Source organism: Bos indicus, chromosome 24, assembly GCF_029378745.1.
Source record: "Bos indicus isolate NIAB-ARS_2022 breed Sahiwal x Tharparkar chromosome 24, NIAB-ARS_B.indTharparkar_mat_pri_1.0, whole genome shotgun sequence".
Lineage (NCBI taxonomy): Eukaryota > Metazoa > Chordata > Mammalia > Artiodactyla > Bovidae > Bos > Bos indicus.
In genome coordinates this window covers 57,523,288-57,547,092 of record NC_091783.1, presented here as the reverse complement: position 1 = coordinate 57,547,092, position 23,805 = coordinate 57,523,288, and the positions used below count along the sequence as shown (strand labels likewise).

Below are 23,805 nucleotides of genomic sequence, written 5' to 3'. Positions count from 1 at the left end.
AAAACGCTCTCCCAGCCACTGATTTCCTAGTATCTAGCAATCACCGTCAGAAGTAAAACCCAGAACCTCCTAACTTCTATGAAAATGGAGGCTCCGAAAAAGGATTCCCAAAAGGCTTCAAGAAATGTCAGATGCAACAGGAAAGGGACAAGTAACCTAAGCGACTACGACGGGAAAACATTAAGAAAATGTGTATGTATTTCTACTGCATAAAAACCCACCAGTAATTTCTCCTCTTTCACTTTTCTTAATGGAGAGTAAGATTTACCAAGCTCCTCTCCTGACTCTTATTCTGCAGGTATAAATGATAAATACAAGTGAAGCCACTCAGTCGTGTCTGACTCTTTGCAACCCCGTGGACTGTAGCCTGCTAGGCTCCTCCATCCGTGGGATTTTCCAGGCAAGGACACTGGAGTTGCCATTTCCTAGGGACTGAACCCGGGTCTCCTGCACTGAGGACACTCTTTGCTGTCTGAGTCACCAGGGAAAGAACGTGGCCAGATCTTTGGCTGTGACACTAAGAAGTGTCGCATGCTGGCACAGCCGCCGTGGGGCCCTCAGCGCTATTCAACAGTCAGTCATCAGTCCACACCTGGAGTCCCACGTTCTCTACAGGAGGAGCTGCCACTGAGGCCCACACGTCCCATTACATCCGACACCCTGAGTGGTTGGTAAGTGTGTCTTCCCGGGGGAAAAACTTAACTTCTAGAAACAGCTTCAGAGTCAGCCATCCTAACTAAGATGAGTCTTCAAGCCAGTTAAGATCATTTAAATAAAGTGTTGTTATAAGGTAAGGAGGCTGAGATGGCTAGTAACCTGGCTGAGAAGGCAGTTTTGACAGAGTAAGGATTGTGACCAACCTAGACAGCATATTAAAAAGCAGAGACATTACTTTGCCGACAAAGGTCCATATAGTCAAAGCTGTGGTTTTTCCAGTAGTCGTTTCGATGCGAGAGTCGGACTATAAAGAAAGCTGAGTGCCAAAGAACTGATGCTTTCGAACTGTGGTGTTGGAGAAGACTATTGAGAGTCCCTTGGACAGCAAGGAGATCCAACCAGTCCATCCTAAAGGAAATCAACCCTCAATATTCATTGGAAGGACTGATGCTGAAGCTCCAATACTTTGGCCACTGATGCAAAGAGCCAACTCATTAGAAAAGAGCCTGATACTGGGAAAGATTGAAGGCAGGAGGAGAAGGGGATGACAGAGGAGAAGATGGTTGGATGGCATCACCAACTCAATGGACGTGAGTTTAAGCAAACTCTGGGAGATGGTGAAGGACAGCAAAGCCTGGTGTGCTGCAGTCCATAGGGTCACAAAGAGTCAGACATGACTGAGTGACTGAACAACAATTCAAAGGATTACCAAGGATTTCACAGATCCATGGTTACCTCATGAAGAGCAGACGCAAGGCCTCCCAAGAAACCACCTTGAAATGCAATGCTCATTTGGACAGCCAATGTCCAACACTGTTCAAATAAGTCGCTCCTTGTTTTATTGTCATCCCCGGCTAAGATAACCAAAGGGAGAGAGGCATTTTTTTAAAGGCAAGAATCCTAAGGTATCAGTACAACTTTAGAGAAGTACAACTACCAGTGTTTCGCTGAGCACCCACTCGACACGGAGCAGAGTCAACCCCAAGTGTTGCCTTCCTTGTCAGGGACTCGAAAGCCAACAAAACAGAAAGTTTTGTTCACCCTGAAAACAAGACAACAAAAGCATTTATTGCTTGGAAAATCAGCATGACCATCTGATGGTGGCAATGGAAAGCGGGTTGCTAAGGAATGGAAAGATTAGAGCCTGACTGGCTTGTGTTCTTTAAGCAGGGAAACGTTCAGTATGAAGCTAAAGACGAGACGGGTGCGAGACCAAACAGCAGCCGTGGCACTGGATGTGCACGTGGACCACTGGATGAATGGCCGACGTTCTCAGTGCGGGTGGGCACTGGGCCAGGTGCGAACCGTCTGTGTTCTGATGCATCACAGTTGTCTGATGGCAGAGCTGATGGACAAAATATATTGGCTGTCCAAAGAGGCTCCACCACCCACCACAGTAACCATCCCTGCAAGGTGAAGAGTGAGGACTACTTCTGGTCCATGACGATCTTAATGTATTAATACAAATACATTCAAGACCATCGACATGGCCACATTAAGTAATGGAGGGCTCACCATGACTTCTGGGGCTAAAACCAGTCTTGTCTTCACAATCAAGAGGGCATCGGTAATGCCTCTATGTCTCCAGATAACAAGACTTCAGGTCACTGGTGTCTCTGTGCGCTAACAGCACATGGTACAGGAAAAGTCTGAATAATGGGAACAAAGGAAAACAGAGTGAGTAACCATCACCTGGCACATGGTTGGTCAGGGGGAGAAAACCTGTCCCAGCAGCCAGGACATCCGCAGACGGCAGCTGTGGCTTTAATAAGTCAGCACCACCTGCCACCTTAAAAACCATGCAGTCAGGACATCCCTGGCAGTCCAGTGGCTACCACTCTGCACGTCCACCCAAGGGGGCATGGCTTCCATCCCTGGTTGGGGACCTAAAGATCCCACATGCCATGTGGCATGGCCAAAAAAATACAAAAAAAATGTAAATCAGGAAGTTAATTTGAAGACTCCTGAGAGTCCCTTGGACTGCAAGGAGATCAAACCAGTCCATCCTAAAGGAAGTCAACCCTGAATACTCATTGGAAGGATAGATGCTGAAGCTCCAATACTTTGGCCACCTGATGCAAAGAACCAACTCATTGGAAAAGACCCTGCTGTTGGGAAAGACTGAAGGCAAAAGGAGAAGTGGGCAGCAGAGGATGCGATGGTTAGACAGCATCTCCAACTCAATGGACATGAATTTGAGCAGACCCCAGGAGATAGTGAAGGACAGGGGAGCCTGGCATGCTACAGTCCATGGGGTTGCAAAGAGTCAGACATAACTTAGTGACTGAACAAAAATCTCAATTGAATTAGGTCGGGAATCGGATCTGTAATGAACCTGTGTGTTGGTTACAGTGAGAGTTATGGTGATTTATGCACTATAAACATGCTCATTCCTCCTTTAATGTTTGGATATATTTTAAGAAACATTATAATAAAAATAATTTAAGTCAACCCATGAAATCCTCACTGATGGTCTCTCTCTCAGGAGTGTGTACTTTATTCAGGCCTAAAAAAAAGAAAAAAACACTATATAATTTTTGCCTGCTGTCTTCCCACTGCAGAAAAGGAAACCCATGATTAACTGTCCTGCCTAAGGCAAGCAATATTAGAATAAGGTATTCCTCATCAGGAAATTTTGAAACAGGAAAAAACCACCTAAGCCAAATCAGGTAAGCAATGAGTAACAGTAACATTAATATCGGAGAAGGCAATGGCACTCCAGTACTCTTGCCTAGAAAATCCCATGGACGGAGGAGCCTGGTAGGCTGCAGTCCATGGGGTCGCTAAGAGTCGGACACGACTGAGCAACTTCACTTTCCACTTTCATGCATTGGAGAAGGAAATGGCAACCCACTCCAGTATTCTTGCCTGGAGAATCCCAGGGATGGGGGAGCCAGGTGGGCTGCAGTCCATGGGGTCGCACAGAGTCGGACACGACTGAAGGACACGACTGAAGTGACTTAGCAGCAGCAGCAGCAGCAACATTAATATAGTGAAATATAAGTGAAAGAGGTGAGTGAAAAAGCTGGCTTAAAACTCAACATTCAAAAAACTAAGATCATGGCTTCCAGTCCCATCACTTCATGACAAATAGATGGGGAAACAATGGAAACAGTGAGAGACTTTTATTTGGCAGGGGTGGGGCTCCAAACTCACTGCAGATGGTGCCTGCAGCCATGAAATTAAAAGACACTTGGCTCCTTGGAAGAAAAGCTACGAGCAACCTAGACAGCATATAAAAAGCAGAGACATTATTTTACCAACAAACGTCCGTCTAGTCAAAGCTACCGTTGGTTTTTCCAGTAGTCATGTATGGATGTGAGAGTTGGGCAATAAAAAAAGCTGAGTGCTGACGAATTGATGCTTTTGAACTGTGGTGTTGGAGAAGACTCTTGAGAGTCCCTTGGACTGCAAGGAGATCCAACCAGTCCATCCTAAAGGAAATCAGTCCTGAATATTCATTGGAAAGGCTGATGTTAAAAGCTGAAATTCCAATACTTTGGCCACCTGATGCGAAGAACTGACTCCTTGGAAAAGACCCTGATGCTGGGAACGATTGAAGGCGGGAGGAGAAGGGGATGACAGAGGATGAGATGGTTGGATGGCATCACCAACTCGATAGACATGAGTTTGAGTAAGCTCTGGGATTTGGTGATGGACAGGGAAACTTGGCATTCTGCAGTCCACGGGGTCTCAAAGAGACACTACTGAGCGACTGAACTGCACTGAATTAGTGAATATATCATGATATTTTTGTGATTATTCTTCAATACTGGACTTAATTTAGAAGTGCTCTTTTCATTGATTACCCCCTGCCATTTCTCTGTCAAAATGTCCTATGACTACTTCTGTATTATAGGAATGAATCTACACAAGGAGTCTGAAAAGGAAACACCACACTCAAGTTCAGTGTTGTATGCAGTATAATCCAGGCCAGCAACCAGCACACTGTAGAGTTGAAGTCCTCCTTTTCTCCATTTTTTTTTTTCTGATTTTCTATGTATACATGAACTCTCCTAACAGAAAGCTAAAGATCCTGCTGTTGGCTCACCAAACTCCTAAGCGGTTCCTTTCCAGCAGCACTGGCATCAGAGTGGAAGGTGCAGCAAACAGGTATCACCCAGAGAAGCACTGCCCGGATGCGGGAGCCCCAACATCTTTCAGGACAACAGCTCCGAGGGATACAGGACAGAAACTGCACACTGACCGGATGGGCCCGGCAGCTCAGGCGCTGGGTGCTATGAGGCCGGACACAATTATTAACAGGATTGGGGTCCACATGGAGGAATCAGGCCCACACACACCTATCTCGGGCTCAGTAGGGCAGCCTCATTCAGCTCACCACCCAAAGACCTTAAAATGCACAACCATGAAAAGCCCAATGACCTGGCGTTAGACAGTTTGACTGCGAAAACTCTGTCCCTGGGGCTCTATCATCCCAGGCCACCAAGGAAGGCTGCCGGGAAACCAGAGAGCCACCACTAAAAAGCGGACAGATATCGAAGCGCCACACTCTCTTGAACTACAGAAAGCCCTCTAGTCAGTTCAGACCACACTAAAACTGACTTGATTCTCAGAAGGCCTCCTTACCTCTAGCAAATCAAGGTGTTTTTAATAGTTCTACTACCTCTAAACCCAAAGTGGTCATGAATGACCCTCCCAACCTCTCCTCCAAGGGATATTCCATAATTAAATCACTGGAAAGCTGCAATAGTTAATATGCACAGGGAAGAAATAGGAATTTATAAATAAATGGGAAGTTATCATTTTTCCATCTTACCTGAATTTAACAGCAGTGTTTTTAAAAGGCAAAGATGGTGCATGTGAATATGTGCAGGAGAAAAGCCGACATCCAGACAGTAACTCCTGTGAACTCCCTGCTGTAAGACCTTCGGGACTGGAAAATTCGATCCTATGCAGAGCTGAGTATAAATAACCACCTTCCTTCCTGCCTGCTCCAGTCTGGAGCCAGCACGACAGAAAAAAGGAGCCCCACAATGCAACGTGCCTCTTCCTCTGCAGCCTTGCGAGGAGCAAAACTGCAGGCGAACTGAAAAGGGCACATCTCCGCCGGGACGCCGGAGGCCCGGGTTCAAGTTCCGACTCTGGCCCTCACCAGGCCCTGGGGCTTTGGTCAAGCCACCTACGCTTGCTAAGCTTTGCTTTTCTCGTCTGAGAAACATGAAAAAGAGTATTTAAGAACCCCACGTGTTTGGTGGACGGATTAAATTAGATAATCGTGTAAAACTGGTGCACACTAGAGCAGGGTTTCTGCAACCTGGCACTACTGGCACTGGGGCCTGCTAAGTTTTTACCGTGGGGGCCTTCCTGTGCTTGTAGGGTGTTTAGCATCATCCCTGGTCTTACCCATGGACGCCAGGAGCATCTCCCACGTTTTAACCACCAAAAGCCTCTCCAGGTACTGCCAAAGGTTCTGGGGGGTCAGGGGGGCTTACCACCCAGTTTAAAACCACTGTACCTGGTATTTAGTAAATAATTTAAAAAAGAGTTTCTCCTCCCATCCAGTAGTCACCCAAAACAAACCTGGAGGGGTGGGGTGGTGATGGTTATTCTAGAGTCTTCCCTTTTTCTAGTCCAAATGGTCAGTAGCCACATCCAGCGCCATCTGCCTTCCACGTGCCTGTGGCATTTACTCTCTGCCTCCTGCACCCCCACGTGGTCAGTCCCATGGCCACGGCCACCGGCTCTGCCCAGCCAGCTACGGGACCGCCCACCGTGGTCCACCTCCCTGTCTGTTTTCTGCCGGCTGCGAGGTGAGCATGAGCAAAGCACAGCTCTACACAAGCTCTCACAGTGCCTCAGGATAAAGTCCCGGTTCCCTGACAAGGTCCCCAAGGCTGTTCACAGATAACCACCTCCTCCGGTGACTCTGGCCACTCGGGCCTCAGGGGTGGCCCCTCTCCACTCCCTGGAGACCTGCCCTGAGACACCCCCCAGGTGCTGGTCCCACCCACAGGCTCTGGAGCCCGAATGCCTCGGTTCAAGTCCTGGCTCTGCCGCTTCCTAGCTCTGTGGCCCTCGAGCAAGTTAGCCAACCTCTTTGTGCCTCAGTTTGCCCACCTGTGAGATGGCGATAAAGTACCCACCTCCAGGACTTCCCTGGTGGTCCAGTGGCTAGGATTCTGCACTCTCAATGTAGGGGGCCCAAGTTCAAACCCTGGTCAGGGAACTAGATCCCACATGCCACACCTAAGAGCCCGCATGGCCAAATAAATAAGTAAATATTAAAAAAAAAAGAATTTACAAAATACCCACCTTCAAGAGCTGTTGTGAAGAGTCTGCAAGTTAGTTTTTGTCAGATATACGCATCAGCACCCAACACAGGAAAAGTTCCCAACTTTTAACTACTGGCTTATTTTAATCTAAAACTCAGCTTAGATGTCACTGTTCAAAACCTACACCAGTTTTTCCACCCACCTTCATAGCCCAGACTCAACTGCCCTCCTACACAGTTACCGCTACTACCGCACTGACCACAAGGGGCTGCTGTTCACATGCCTGTCTCAAGTAGATCAGACCGTCCCTCGGAGCGGGGGCTGTGTGTCACTGACCATCTCAGTCCCCAGCACAACATCAGGTCTTGTGCGTGTCCGCTCCATGCAAGCCAGAACCTCAGACTGGACAATCTCATCAGATCAGCCAGTCTAAAAACAAAACACTTATTTGTTCATGCCATACAGACCTCCCCTCCTTTTTCCTAGTCTATACCATTACTTCAGATTTTCTTCTTAACTATCCTCCTTCCCTAAAATTCCAAGTGAAAAGATCTCCTGCTTCTCCAAACCCCCTCAAAATACAAATACACTCCAAAGAAGAAGGGCACTTTGGATTATTTTACACTGGTTTTTACTTTCCACAGATTTCTTAAAGGCCAAAGGAATCCTTGAAACTGCCATTGCCCAGACCAGAATATCTGCTTGAAACCGTCACTTTGCAGAATTAAGGTCACCTGGCAAAGAAGCACAATGTCCTTGTTGCCCAGGTATTAAAATCACCACAAGACTGGGAAACTGAGATAAAGCAGGAGTTTGGGATTAACATACACACATTACTAGATGTAAAACAGATAAACAACAAAGACCTACTGTATAGCATAAGGAACTATGCTCCATACCTTGTAATAAACTATACCTGAAAAAAATCCGAAAGTATATATACATACATATATATGTATGTATCACTAAATCACTTTTGATGTACACTTGAAACTAACAATATTGTAAATTAACTATACTTCAATTTTTTTTTTGGCTTCACCCCAGGACTTGTGGCATATGCAATCTTAGTTCCTCAACCAGGGACTAGACCCAGGCATTCAGCTGTGAGAGTGTGGAATCCTGACCACTGGACCGCCAGGGAACTTCCTATACTTCAATTTAATTATTAAAAACAAACAAACAAAAAAAAGATTTGGAACCTGGGAAGTCCCTCCTCCCTGGAGCAACAGGATATTACCAACATTGGGACTTACCAACCCACCTCATCCCATTCATCAAATTGTCCATTACAGGTCACTCCTGCCCCTTCCTGCAATTATTAATCTTTTTGTGTCCTAAGACCAGCCTCACTCTAACAAGACAAGTGCTTGTTATGAAAGAACAATATACAAAATCTAAGACTATACAAGGGCTTCGAGTGGAGAAATAAGGTCTGAGAATCCAAAAACGTGAACTGTGAACTCATCAGAACAGTACTTCTCACGCTTGATGTTCAGTTCAAAAGGTAAAACATTCTCAAAGCCCCTTTCTTTGCTGACTCAGGTTCTTCGGTTGATATTTCATTTGTACAAGTGTAAAACTAGGTCTACACCCAATGATGCTCCTTGCCACCAAGCTGGCTCCTTGGAGTTCCACGCAGCTCTGCTATGTCATATTTGATGTCTCAACTCATGTCTCCAACACCTTTTCAACTGCAGACAGAAACTTCTGTTCACATCACCAGGCACACGATGATTTGGCCTTCTCTGGGCAGGAGGATATTGCTGGTGTACTGAGTCCATTCTGGTCTTATCCCCTTAGTGTGCGCGTTCTGAGTCCATTTTGGTCTTTTCCCCTCAGAGTGCGTGCGTGCTCAGTCATGTCTGACTCTTTGTGACCCCATGGACTGCAGCACCCCCGGGTTCCTCTGCCCTTGGGATTTCCCAAGCAAGAATACTGGAGTAGGCTGCCATTTCTTTCTCCAAGGGATCTTCCTGACCCAGCAATCGAACTCTTGCCTCCTGCTTCTCCTACACTGGCAGGCAGATTCTTTGCCACTGAGTTACCAGGGAAGCCTGAGCAGGTATATTACTCTTAACCTAATCAAAACACACCTTTGGATCTCCCCTTTTCCCTTATTATTAGGTAACTGACCACTTAACTGCTCACACCAAAACCCTGGGTGGTAACTCCATATACATCTATCAAGACCCAGGCACTTCCTCCAAAATACACACCAAACCCATCCACCTCACCACATGGCACCATGCCCTTCCTCACACCCCAGCCAACCATCACCTCCCGACCAACCAACCAGTACTGGAGTTTCCGGACTGGTCTCCCTGCTTTCTTTCATGTCCTTCCCACAACAATCCTTTCTCCCTAGAGGCACTTCACAAATTAGATCCTGCTACTCCTCTGCTTAAAACCCTCCAATGGCTCCGCAACTCTGCTGAGAAAAACCCAGCCCCCCAAATCAGCCCCTGTAGCCTCTGTCCACACCCCCGCCCCACACGCCCCAGGCACCCTGCTTCTCTCTCTGCTCCTCAAGCCTCTGTATCTGCTATCCACTCACCCTGTTCCCCCAGTCTGGAATATTCTGTCCACAAACCTCGAGTAGCCATCAACCCCTCACTCAGGTCTCCACTGAACCCCTGTCGTACTGTGGGTTCTTGGAGAGCATGGACCCCTCCACGGCACAGGGTAGGGGGGCACTCTGCCCCCCTCAAGGAGGTGAAATTTGCAAAAAGGCATCAGAGCTTCTCCCTCATGGCCACATGGCAGAGGCTCAGGCCACTCAGCCTCACTCCCCACCCAGGCTCTGACTCTGGGAGGAGAAACGCTGCACTTCCCAGCATCAGAAACCACTTCCTGTGTTTGGGGATTCCCACGCGCAAGTTCCGGGGCCGGCTGGGGCCATCCTCCACAATAGAAACCAAAAGTCTAAGAGGGAGGAAACAGACCCCCCAGCAGTGAGGCGGTGAGCCCAGTCAGAGGCTCCTCCTGGAGTTTTCCCGCCAGAGACACAAGGGAGAGTGGGCAGAAAAGAGGCAGTGGAGGGGGCCTGAGGCTGCTGTCCTTCCCAAGTGCGCCTGCAAGACTGGCTCTGGGCTGGCTTCTGGGAACTTGAATGCACACAGCTCTGTCCACTAACACAAATGTGCCCCCAATGGTGAAGGGTGCCCAGACTGTCTGTGCCAACACCTGCCCTCCTCCCAGGAGCTAGAATTTTAGTAGGTAGTATGCACGGGGCAATGGCACCCCACTCCAGTACTCTTGGCTGGAAAATCCCATGGATGGAGGAGCCTGGTAGGCTGCAGTCCATGGGGTTGCTAAGAGTCAGATACGACTGAGCGACTTCACTTTCACTTTTCACTTTCATGCATTGGAGAAGGAAGTGGCAACCCACTCCAGTGTTCTTGCCTGGAGAATCCCAGGGACGGGGGAGCCTGGTGGGCTGCCGTCTATGGGGTCTCACAGAGTCCGACACGACTGAAGCAACTTAGCAGCTGGTGGCTCAGTCGTAAAGAATCCGCCTACAATACAGAAGATGTGGGTTTGATCCCTGGGTCAGGAAGATCTCCTGGAGAAGGGAATGACAACTTACTCCAGTAATGTTGCCTGGAGAATTCCAAGACAGAAGAGCCTGGCGAGCTACAGTCTATGGGGTCGCACAGAGTCGGACACGACTGAAGTGACGTAGCAGTAGCAGTAGGCAGGGGCACTGACAATCCGTTCCCAACAAAAAGTTTGGGCGCTGACTGGGTCTCTAACAAACGCCCTGGGAGACAGCACCTCCTCCACGTGGTCCCAGCAGTGGCCAGAGGAATGGAGCACGCCCTGCCGACCCCCTGGAGGAGGCCTCCCGGAAGCTCCCCGCTGATCTCCAACGTCACTCCGGGCACCTCTACTCCTTTAGTGATTTCGCTTTGCTATCCTTTTGCTGCAACCAACTCTAACTGTCAGTGGACCCATTTCCGGGTCTTGGGACTCCGCCTACGGAATCACTGAGCCTGACAGTGGCTGGGAGGACGCCCACCACAAGTAGGAAACAGGAGGGCTGAGGCAGTTACAGCGAGAGGCCCGCCACGAGGCAGCCAAGTGGGATGGGGACAGTGTGGGAGGCGGCGTGCAGTGTCCAGGGTCCCTGGGGCCCTGTCGGATGCTCCCTGCGGGCTCTCTGGCTGCGATTCTGTGTGTCCAGCTTCCCTTTATCCTTGACCACTGCCCAGGCCTGACTCTCCAGCTTGACAGGTACTTCTGGGCTATGCAAAATGCCTTCAGTAAATCCCGTTCTGCTCAAATTCATCAGAGTGGGTCACTGTTGCTTGTAATCAAGCATCCCCAACTATCAGACATTTTGTGATACAAACTGCACTATAAACAAAATTGGAATGTCCAAAGAGGGCCAGGGCAGGTAGAGGGTCCTGTGAGTTCCACAATCCCAGTCCAGAGAAGGTTTTTCTGAGCAAAGTGAGTTTAAGTGCCCTGCTCTCTGTTACCCAAAGTTGGTGCCTCTTCATTCAAGACTATTTTTCAAATCACCTCGAGGCAGAAGCGATAGGATGAGCAGGGCATACAGACCTGTCACTAAGACACAGAAATTCCCAAAGCATAGACTTCATCTGGGTAAGATCACTGGCTGTCATTTACCAGCCCGTGGAATCGACTAGAAGCAAAAAAAAAAAAAAAAACTGGAATCTAAGTTTTCATGGGAGCAATACTGCCAAGTATTCCACTCAACTGATACTAGCCTTCGGCTGTTGAACCCCCAGACATACCACTCTGAAGTCCCAAGCCCACACCCAAGCAGGGCCCCAGAGGAGGGGGCTCTACTGGTTCCCATCCATCCAGGTACAGCTGCAGGACACAGGGGTCGAGGAAGACCCTCACGGGGACACACCACAGCAGAGCCAGAAGCGGCGGGACTGGCTGAGCAACGAAAGAGCTCCTTGCTACTCCTGTTCCACCAGCAACCATACCCTGAGATTCCTTATTTGCTCCCTCTCCAAATGAGAGGTTTACTGTAAAATCTTGTTCCTTCTTTGCTGCCGGAGGCTGGATAGATCTAGTGACCAACTACGTCAGAGTCACTAGACATTAAAAAAAAACTTTCAGGTGGACAGAAGTGGCAGGGTATCACCCAGAGATCTCTGCAACACTTAAATGAATACTTGGGCCGCCTCTCTGGGGAAAGGCAGCGTGCAATTCCATGAGGCCATGGACATTTCTGAAGGTGGACGATATCCAACAGGTGCACTGTGGGCCATCACGGCAAGGGCAGGACCAGTAAGACAATAAAGGTAATCCCACCCCCTCCTTCCCACTGGCTGGCTGAGGGATGCTCAGATCTCAGCTTCTGTGGGCCAGAGAGACACAACGGGAGATTTCCTGGCTGATTATGGGAACGAGATTTTCTTAATCTTAAGCAGAAAGCCACAGGAGGTGATTATCTTCCCTCTGCAAGTAGAAAAAGAGAACAAAGCTCTAACTGCCACTGGCAGCCAACCTCAGACCAACAAATGCTGTGAACCCGGCCAGGCTGAGGACAGAGGAGCAGTGAAAAACAGACTTGATTCCCTGACGACGCCACTGAGCCGGCACGCGTCCTTCGGTCCAGGTGGGAGCTTCTTAACAGACATATCATAACTGAACAAGAGAGATTAAGGCTGCAGTTGCCGTGACAACCACCAAGAATCTACTATCACACACAAGGTTGGCCAACTTTGACTTTGGGGAGGATGAGGGATGCGGGGGAGATAAGCTAGTGAAGGACCTACTACCACACGAAACACACTTATCAACTGGAAGACGCATCCTTATTTCAGAAATACTAAAGGCCGAATGGGGAGGGGGGATAAAGACACGTCCCAGGTTTGCTGTTACATGGCATTGACCAACCCCGTCCTTCTGTTCGGGAAGGAACCACCATGAAACATACCCTGGGAAGCACTGAGACTTGAGGGACGTTACTCAGCCTGAAGGCAAACAGAGAAGAGCTTCCGGCCACTCTATTGTTTTTGCCTAAGACTATGGCTATCTGTAGTTATCACTTTGATATCTAAACACTCAATTTGGATAACACCTCAATGCAGCAATAACATAACGACAAAACCTCTCACTCAAAACCCAAGAAAACAAAATAGAAACAAATTTGAGTTTGATCACAGGCCACACTTTTCATAGCGCACGCAGGAGAAAGTTAGAACACTACTAAAGATTCAGACGACTTCTGAGCAACCACAAGACCCTGAAGGATGAAAACGCAAGCCGTACACGTCCATAGTAGAGAAACTGAAACACCTGGTTTGCAAATTGCTGGGTGAAAAAAAGAATCGGATGCAACATCCACTTTTTCTGAAAAAATAACCAACCTTCTACCTCTCCCCTCCGCTTCCCACCATGCGAGGCTCCTAGGAGGCGTCGCTGGCAGTGCAATGACCTCAATGTCCTCGGATCCAAAGCACAAAGGGGGCTGCTGACAGAGCATGCCCGACCCAGCAAACACTGCCCAGCTGCCCAAAGCTCAAAGTATCTACATCAGACAGTATCCATCTACCCAAAGCTTGAGGTATCTACATTTGGGAGGTTTCATTTCATTTTCATTTTCATTTTCAGACTCACTCTTACATTAAAGTGGGGGAAGAAAAGTTCGTAGTAGAAATACACAAAACAGTTAGCAAGTAAAGAAATAAAACCCAAAGTAACGGCAATCCCTTTGCCCAAAGATAACTGCCATCACTATCACAGGTTGGTTACATTCCTGGTCATGTTTCCTCTGCATAAACACTTTAAACCACAATAGGATTCTACTGTTGTGAAAAAACAGCACACCCACTGTTCTGTAACCTACTTTTTCCACTTATTATATTACTGACATCTCCATGTTATTAAACACTCTTCGGTCTCTCCCCACCCCTCTGCCACCCTCGTGGCTGCACAATAAATAACATTCTCCATCTCATTTCTCCCAGCAGAGAAGGAAAAGCTTTTAGCTCCAGCTTAAATGTTCTCTTTTGCTAATAACATGCAGACAATTAAGACCCCTATTTCAAAGGCAGGCAGCACAGCCCATATCAACTTCTTAATTATCAGCATAAACATACTGCAGAACCCACAGAGTTCAGCTCCCTCTGGGTTATAGCTCCATCCAAGAACCACGTTCATTTATCCTCAGGAGTTAACAGGCAAGGAGGAGACACAGCCAGTTCAAAGTTTAAAAACCACCTGACTGACTGTAATGACAGCCGCCTCCAATAATCACACACAGCATACAAAGCACAAAAAGAATTAGAAGAAACTATAAAAGGAAGCAAACTGATTCTCAGTTTTGCCTAAAAGAAAGAAAAGAAACCCACACTCCTTCCCGTTTCCAAACCAAACTGCCTAAGTTGAAGCTGGCGCTCTGATGACACCCGAAGATAAAACCACTGATGAACTGAGAGAGAAAAAATGGAGGCTTAGAAAAAGCACACGATTCTTAACAGATTCCCATTCTGGAGCTGAAGGTAGCTGGGAGAGTCGTAAGCACACAGAGCTTTGAATTTAGCGGGATGCACACACACCCACTTTGTGAGTGCTCACAAAGCACAAGAAGTCTCTAAGCAGTGTAGGCTTGCTTTCATTTTTCTGGGAAAACCGAAGTGTCTTCCAGCACTAAAAAAAAACAAAACCTAATACATGTAAATAAACTAACACTTTCGATGCAAACATCTCCAGCTAAACAACAGGAAAAGTTAGTAGAGAGTTTGTCTTCTGCTATGTTACCTGGTGGAGGGACTTCCCTGGTGGCTCAGCTGGTAAAGAATCCACCCGCAATGCAGGAGACCTAGGTTCCATCCCTGGGTTGGGAAGATCCCCTGGAGAAGGGAAAGGCTACCCGCTCCAGTCTTCTGGCCTGGAGAATCCCATGGACTGTAGGGGTCGCAAAGGGTTGGATACGACTGAGCGACTTTCACTCACTCACAGGTTACCTGCCTCGGAGTCCCCGAATTGATGACATCTAATGTGGTGACCAAATGTGCACTGGAAGCACAGATCACAAAGAAACAGTTTAACTCTGAAGCTTAAAACGTTAAAACAGATGTTCACCTGGGGCAACTGAGTGACCTCTGGCCAGGTGGGAGCGCACTGTCCATCTTTTCTCACTGCGGCCACCTCATCACCACAGCAACCCACAAGGGCACGTCCAGCCTCATGAGATGCTTTAAAAGACCCAAGGCGCGACCCAGAACGGCACCTGAGGAGGCCGGGAAGAGCCGTGCCTCGAATGAGGCTGAACAGGGAAGTAAAATTAAACCATGGGAACTGGATGAACAGAGGCGAGACCAAGAATCAGAGGCGCACACACACACACACACACACGAAAAGATTCACCAGAGGCACATCTCAGGCCTTTGTGGCTGTTCCACAGGATCCCCTCCTGAGTCTGCTCCCTCAGTCCGCAGGGACCGAGTCACACAGAAGATGGAACGCATCGTCTCCACCTGGAAGGCAGGAGTGACCACGGAGGTGACCTGAGCAACTCAAGGATCCACCAAAACGTCACAGCAGGGTATCTTTGGTGGTGGTTGTTTAATCACTTAAGTCTGACTCTTTGCGACCCCATGGCCTGCAGCATGCCAGGCTCCCCTGTCCTTCACCATCCTCTGGAGTTTGCTCACTGAGTCGGTGATGCCATCCAACCATCTCATCCTCTGCGGCCCCCTTTTCCTTTAGCCTTCAACCTTTCCCAGCATCAGGGTCTTTTCCAAAGGAAGAACAGTGTATCTGGGAAGCCCTGAGGAGTCCCAGGAGATGGGCCATGACCCTAACCAGGAATGGGACTGTTCCCTGGGCAAGTTCATTTCGTTCTTGGGGCCACCCACCCTACAAACCCGGCCAAGGTCCTTCTGCGTAGGATAGACCTCACATCACGTGCAGCATTTTACACTAAGTCACCTTTGAATGACCCTTTCTTCCTAGTGAGCAGGAGGCATAAAAAGAATACGAAGCCTCTCGCTGGATGCTTGCCTGCCTGCCAAGAAGACACCAAGCAGTGAGTCTGACGACAGCAAGGGAATCTGATACCCTCGCCATTAAACTCGGCCAGTTCTGAATCCATATGGGATTCTGAAATTAGGGACAAAAAGTCGACTAAAGTGTCAAATTTAAATTTGTTACCCCCCCCCCAAAAAAAATAAATTTGTTACCCCAGACTCGTTTATGTAATATGGCTTTTCTCACCTAAAACTATTAAAATAAAGTTAGCATTCAGGCCACATGGGTTCAGAACAAAGTCTTATGATTATAACGATATCTTACATTTTCATGAAATAAATGTCCCAGATCCTGACTCACTGCTTTTCTCTCTGCTAGAACCTGAGCCTCCTTCTTGCCTCAGGAACCAAGAATATCTCCAGCAAATCAATACTCAGGAGTCGTGACGATTATCAATTCCTTCTCAAAGTCAGTGATGGCCATTATGGAATGGTCTGTGCAACTCAGATGGAATTATTCAGAAGTCCTTATGCACCCAAGAAGAAAGGATGTGAGGCTGGCTCGAAAAAGATCTTTCCTGTGCAATTCGTATGTTGTGGGGGCTTTTCCCCAAATCCAAACGCCTGCGCTTCCCTCAAATGTTGATATGTTCTGGGTAAAAGGAACCTTGAAAAGTCTAGAAAACAGATGATTCCTGATACTGCCCACAGTGAGAAACATCACTTTGTTTTTAGTAAAGAACTGATCTTTTTGGGAAAACACTGTTTCCTAAACCTAGGTTCTTTATCCTCATCTCTAAATTATCCTCCCATCTCTATGTTCCACCAACAAACAACTCCCAAGCCAACAGTAATACCATTAAACAGAAACAGTACAAATATTGCCACCTATAGTTGGAAAACGAAATATATTTGCTTATACTGTGACCTGGAAGAGAAACAATATAAAAACAGAACGTAACACTGTCACACTTCTCATGCCCTGCGCTAATTCTACAACTCTAACACTTATCATTTTTATACGATTGATTCATTATTTTAATCCTCTTTTATATAGACTGTCAAAAGACTGTGTAGTCTGCTTTGTTACCAATTCACAAATGTACGAGTAAGACAGAATCACTTAAGCAAAGACCTATTCATCAAAAAGTCTAAAAACTCAACTTAGGGTCTCTCTTGGTTGCTGCTACTTGTCTAGGACCCAAAATTTAAGAGCAGCAGTAAAGCTGGCTTAACTCAAAATTAGAAATTTAATATGATCTCAATCTACCACAGAGGAATTAATTTGTTTCTTCCATAAGTCACATAGTACCATGTTTTTGCTGCTGCTGCTGCTAAGTCGCTTCAGTCGTGTCGGAGTCTGTGCAACCCCATAGACGGCAGCCCACCAGACTCCCCTGTCCCTGGGATTCTCCAGGCAAGAACACTGGAGTGGGTTGCCATTTCCTTCTCCAATGGATGAAAGTGAAAAGTGAAAGTGAAGTCGCTCAGTGTCCGACCCTTCGTGACCCCATGGACTGCAGCCTACCAGGCTCCTCCGTCCATGGGATTTTCCAGGCGAGAGTACTGGAGTGGGGTGCCATTTTACCGTGATATAAATAACTGCATAACACATAAAGGTTATTAATTAGCAATGAACAAGAAGGTTCTTCCCTTCGGGGGCATGCAGAAGCAGTTTAGCAGGAACTCAAAAGTACTGCTGTGATACAGTTCTAAAACCATTCTTAACATCAAGGATTTCTTCCTTGAGATATTTCATGTTTTTCCTGAGGTGTATCAAACATATTGATGCTCCCATAATCCCCAAACAGCTTTCCAAGGAAGGTTCCTGGGGACGTGGGCACTCACTGCACTGAAAACAAAGATGCTGGGCCCCGTTCAACCACTTCCTTTAAGTTGCATCCTGGGAATTTCCTGGTGGTCCAGTAACTAGGATCCAAGCTTCCACTGCAGGGGACACACGTTCGACCCACGGTCGGGGAACTAAGATTCGGCAAGCCACGTAGCAAGGCCAAAAATACATAATCAAATTTTAAAATAAAATTAAATTTGCATTCTGCATGGAAAAGAAATTGCAATCATCTGAGGACTCTCATTTACCCCTTTATGCTTTTGACCAAAAAAAGTTATTCCTTAAGGACACTACTTTTCAGTGATGACATAATAAACATTCAAGAAAACTAAAACAGAATATACATTAAAATGTCAATTGCTTGCAAATTCTACAGACTCCTGGAAGCAAAGAGAAACCTACAGAGAGAATTTAAAACAATGCGTTATATTGAACAAAAATATATTATATATCATATATATAATATTTATTTAATATTATATTAAAGAATATATATTTATTTAATATTATATTTAATTTTATATATATATATATTTTCAAATTGCTTTCAAATGTCACCACAAAACCCATTCTTTTTTAAGGTTTCTTTCTCAAATGCCAGCGGTAAGGACACAGGTGTAAACGGGATCGCCCATGTCCTGGGCAGAGAGCTCGCTGACCAGCAGGGCTAGGCCTGACTCAGGCACTTGGAGTTGGGAGGAAGGGCAAGGCTTACATTCCCGGGGACCCAGCCTCTCACAACGCCCTTCAGATCCAGACAGTATACCCAAACTGATTTCTGAAAGCAGTCCTGTGCCCGTTTCTGCACAGCTGCAAAGATGGCCTGTGTGGTCTGCCAGCAGTCTCTTGACAACACACGTGGACCACCCTCTGTCGATTAACAGTTCTTCTTAATTACTCACACTTGGCTAGGTCAGGTGGCCCAGGCTGCCCGTTTCTCCTCTGCTAATGCCCACTTAAGAGCCTTCCTCTGGGTCCAACGCTTTTCTCAAAGAAGAGCAAAAATTTAACTAGCAGTTGACTTAAAATTGTTCACAGATTGAAGGGGGACAGGGGAGGGCAGGGCAGGGGCGGTGAATGTTGAAATTGATGATCCAGGGTTATCCCAGGCTTCCAACTAGAGTAATTCAGGAACTCTAAAACACCCTTGTTTTCATATTTTACACCTCTAAAATAATGTTGCTTCATGAAATCAACAGTATATCACAGCTTGAAAGCAATTTTCTTTTTGTAGTGGTGCATGAAATAGCAGTACGTCTTAAAACTGATAGCACCTTGGAGTAAAGACCAGATAATATCCATGTCAAAGGTCAAGCTTATACCTCGTGAAGCGGGTAATACACAAATGAGCAAGATGACTAAGCCAACAGGGAGTAGAGGAGACCGTGGCAACTACACCACAGCTGCCATGATCCTAAGAGCCAAAACTCAGATCCACTAACTGCCGCCGGGTGAGAATGCAGCTCCAGTGAGTCAGAGTTTTACCATTTCCATGAAAATTCCCGGGCTTTAAAACACGACACAGACAACACTAAGCAGGGTCCCTGGACAATTTTGACCTGGAAGCCATCAGTTTACAACCCTTGACATTTATGTCTATCTTGCTGCTAAGTCAGTTCAGTTGTGTCCGACTCTGTGCGACCCCATAGACGGCAGCCCACCAGGCTCCCCCGTCCCTGGGATTCTCCAGGCAAGAACACTGGAGTGGGGTGCCATTTCCTTCTCCAGCGCATGAAAGTGGAAAGTGAAAGTGAAGTCGTTCAGTCGTGTCCGACCCTCAGCGACCCCATGGACTGCAGCCTTCCAGGCTCCTCCGTCCATGGGATTTTCCAGGCAAGAGTACTGGAGTAGGGTGTCATTGTCTTCTCCGTATCTTACTTTATCCTAAATAATTTAGCTCTGAAGACTTTTCAGGATACTTGGAAGAGAGGGAGCATGTTAAAAATGAGGGTCGTAGACTCAAACTAGGTTCAAATCCTGGCTCTACAACTTATTCTCTGTGAGTCCTTATGCAGGTCACTTCACCTCTCTGAGCCTCCACTCCTCAACTGTAAATCACAGCAGACCTCACTGGGTTTTTATGAGGACTAAATGAGACAGTAAGCATATAAAGGCCTAAAACAGTGCCACAGAGAATATCCTTGTTTGTATGAAATAAAGAGGGAAGGCAACGTACGATCCCATGTCAGGCTGGCTTTCATCTCTATGCCGTCTGCCTCATTCTAACCATCAAAAAAAAATTTAATGCCATACCTAAGGAAAAAGCTATCAAACTTTCACTCAGCAGAAAATCCCATAAATAAAGGATACATTTTTATGTTGTAATAAAATATTCCAGAAGGTTAACAGCAATATTCACGAGTAGACTGTGCCAAAATGTGCTGCAGCTTGCCAAAAAATAAACAAAAACAAAAAGCAAAAACAAAAAACCACCAAGGAACTAAGCCAAATGCAGAAACTAGTCCAAACTGTTCTGACTCCAAACCAAATCTGATGCTGGGCCCTGAGTCAGAAATTTGGTGAATTTGCTAACCCCTCCAACACCAAAGTCCTTCATCTGATAGCAATTTCAAATTTGATTACCTAAATGGACCTAATTTGGATCTGGTAAATATGAACCATAATTTACCAGAGGAACCCTGGCCAGGAAGGCACAACAAAAAATAAACAGCACATGCGCTCACACAAGCAAAGCCCGTACTTAATCCCTTTCATTCGACAAGCTGGACAGACCTAGGAACAATGCCCTCTGTCTTGGCATCCCGAGGTTTTCTGGGTTAATGCAGTGCTTCATCACCAGCGCTACCTACAGCTAAAGCCTCTCCGTGGCAGGGCACAACTCAGTGCCCGCCAAACACACAATAATGCTTTTCATCAACCTCCAATGAACACACAAACATACGTCTATGAAATTTGCTAGGGACGAAGGCCTATTTTGCTAAGAGGTTTATCAGGTGACTCTTCCACCTGGCAATCAAAGTATCTTCCTGGGTGATGATGACCCACTGAAGGCCATATGAGCTGAAATGCATGCCTTTGGAAGACATTTGTTCCACTGGGCTCTTAGATGCTCGAATCTTCCCCTTGTTTTCTAACACAGGCTAATTCAGGAAGACAAAGCAAGCTGTGCAAATTCAACAATTTCTTGTTAATATTCTACGAAGGCAATCCCTGATCTTCCGAAGGGTGACATGACAGCATGAAACCACCCATAAAAAGCAAATACGGCACATACGTGAAGTCATCAGAGCCACCCCTAGTAGGAGAAGCTGAAATGGCTGTGACCTGTCTTTTGGAATATAGTGTGTGTAGAACAAAACAGTACCAGCAACTTGGCCATCGCTCAATCAATCAATATAATGTCTCCATCACCTCCTGCTATTCCCCATACAGCCCCAAATCCCCCTCCAGCAACATGAAGGAGTGAATTCACTCATACTATACACATACATACACACACACACACACACACACACACCTCGATTCTGTTTACATTCCATCCTTCAGTTTCACCCTAGACACCAGTCAAGATCACCAGAATTAACTCACCTAGACGAAAGTGGTGAGGTGCTCTGGGTCGATTCTGACACGAGCTGTAAATGCAGACAAAGCACAGACTACACTGACACGCGTGTGATTCATTTACCCACTTGCATTTCCCAAAATGCTCATTTAGAAAACATTTTTTCCCCCCAGGATTTTAAGAGTAATCATGTAATTAAAAAAAAAAAAAGACCTAAGATGAGAGGCAGCCGTCTTTATCCCCCACAATACTTCCTGCCCCTTTGTTTGGGAATGTGTATCTCACCACCTTTCTAAAAGCTCACTGCCGGCCCTCTATTGCTGCTACTAATTAAATGGAGAAGTAGAGAATGAAAGAGAAAGCTCCTCAAAGAGAAAACCAGAGGAGAGGAGATCCCCCTGGGTAAATGAAACAAAGCTACTTTTCATCCATCCCCTCGGTTAACTGCACGGAAAGGGGGGTATTTTACAAAAGTCCAGCATGGCAAAATGATCGGAAATGCCAATCACTTGCTTTGCGATCACTCTTTGATAAAATCAATACCACAGCAAGCTTACCAAGCACCGTTAAAGGAGGGAGGGGTTTGAAACGTACCCCCGACACTTTCCCCACCCTAAGACACCTATTTCATTACACACGGAACGCGCGCGCGCGCACACGTACACACACACACAACCAGAATAGGAAAGATGACGGGAGAGAAGCCATAACATTGTCGAGTCTCAGATAAGAGCCTCTCTATTAACCCCACCCCTATCACCAGAGAAAAAGGGGATCTCAGAAAAGAAAGGAGAGGGAAAAAAGAGAAACCCAGAAATCCTTGAATTTGCAGGCATTAACTTTTCATGAAATGCACAACCAGGATAGGAAATACCTCCCCGCTGAGTAATGCCTCATGGGTTGTAAATTCACCTCTCGAAAGGGGAGCCAGACCTGAGAGCGCACCGGCCAGATGGCCAACCCCTCCTACCTGCTCCATCCAGCCTGCCCGTCACGCCGCGCCGGCGACAGCCTCCCACCCCTCTTTTTGGCAGCGCAACACACCAATAAGGGCCGAGCCTGGCTGGTCGCGAGAGGGCTGGGCAGTGAGTTAGCAGGATCGCTTCAAAAGGGGGGAGTGGGAACCCGCGAGGAGAGACTGAGGGTAAAAAACAAAGCCCTTTCTAGGCAAGCCGACAGCCTCGGGGGCGTGGCTTACTTAATTGGCTTCATCAATAAAAAAAGATCAATGGAGCTTCCTCCTTCCACCCACCCCAGAGGTGCTGGATCCTAAGGAAGGGGGAAAAAAATGGCAGGGCTGCAAGCGTCCTCCAAGTTTCCAGCAGCACCTGCCACCATGCGGGATCTCCCCCTCCCATCCCAAAGACTCCGAAATGCACTCTCTCGGCTTCAGACTGTGCAAGACGGAGGGTCGGACACGCACGGCTCACAAGGTTTCACCCGCTCCCACCGTAACAAGCACACACACACGCAGCAGAGCACTTGCTGACACCATCATGAGAAAGTTCCAGGGGGGTAGACAATCCAGGTTTCCGCCGCGGCCCTGGGCTCCCCCGCGCGGCGCGGGTCTCTCCAAACGCGACACCCATCATGGACTCCAGGGCTGCAGGGGCGAGAGGCGGAAAGTTGCCCCACGGCCCCGAGAGACGCGGCACGGAGGACAGGGACCCGCGGGCGCAGAGCCGCACGCGCCCCCCTCGCACCCAAAGGCGGGGAGCGCCGAGGGAACCCCAGCCCGCGCCGCTTTATTTACCAACAGTGCGCTGCGCCGGGGGGAGGGGACGCCGGGCGGAAGATTGTGAGCACCCCGCCGGGATCCCTGCCCCCGGACGCGCCCGCCCTTGGGGTGCCCCAGCAGGCGCGCGGGTTGGGGGGGAGACGACCGTCCAAGGGGGTCGTCCCAGTGCCCACCGCCGGCCGCCGCCGGGCGGGAACTCCCCGGGGAGTCCCGCGGGGAAGGGAGCGCCGCTCACCTCTTCTTCCGAAAGTCCGTAGACCGGCTCCCCGAGCCCGGTCGCCATGGAGCCGGCGCCCCGCGCGGGATCGGAGGCGCTCCCGGGCGGCTGGGCTGTGGCGCGTCTGGGCGGCCGGGTCTCCCCTCCTCCGCCGCCGCCTCAGGGGACTGCCGGCCCTGCGCCGCAGGTGAGGGGGCCCGAGCGCTCGCGCCTCGGCCGCTGCCTGCACCGCTTCCTCCCGGAAGGCTGCGGACCGTGCGCTCCCGAGAGCGCGCCGTGCAGCGGGCGGCGGCGGCGGCGCGGCGCCCCTGGGCTTCCCTCCTCCCGCGCGCCCGCCGCTCTCCGCCCCTCGCCCAGCCCGCTCCCCGGGCTCTGGAAGCCGGCGCGCCCGCCCCCGCGCCCGCTCCCTCCCGGCCCCCGCTCTCCCCGCCCCCTCCCCCGCCCCCTCCCGCCCCGGCGCCCGGAGGGGACCCTCCCCGCCTCCCCGGGGCGGGCATACGCGCCCCCCAAGCCAATCACAGGCCGGGCTGGGGGGCGGGCCGCGGGGCTGGCGGGGTTCGCCCCCCCACGCCCACCCCGGCTCCCCACTGGCGCCCCCGGCCGCGGGGCGGGTCTCCGAGGA

At 48.5% G+C, this 23,805-nt stretch overlaps 1 protein-coding gene and 1 non-coding gene across 4 annotated transcripts in view; one reads left to right on the top strand and one right to left on the bottom strand.

Annotated features, from left to right (window-relative positions):
- Positions 1-23,483, bottom strand: part of NEDD4L (NEDD4 like E3 ubiquitin protein ligase) — a 380,847-nt gene extending 357,364 nt beyond the window's left edge. Inside the window, exon 1 of one of the 3 annotated variants that reach the window (XM_070778579.1) lies at positions 23,202-23,483. In XM_070778579.1, coding sequence (XP_070634680.1) covers positions 23,202-23,249 — 48 coding nt within the window. In that variant the 5' untranslated portion in view covers positions 23,250-23,483. The remainder of the gene's footprint in view (positions 1-23,201) is intronic. The other 2 variants (XM_070778580.1, XM_070778582.1) reach the window with 2 other exon arrangements.
- TRNAE-CUC (transfer RNA glutamic acid (anticodon CUC)) lies at positions 6,775-6,847 on the top strand. Its single transcript has one exon. It is a non-coding gene; the product is annotated as a tRNA-Glu (tRNA).
- Positions 23,484-23,805: the final 322 nt, after the last annotated feature.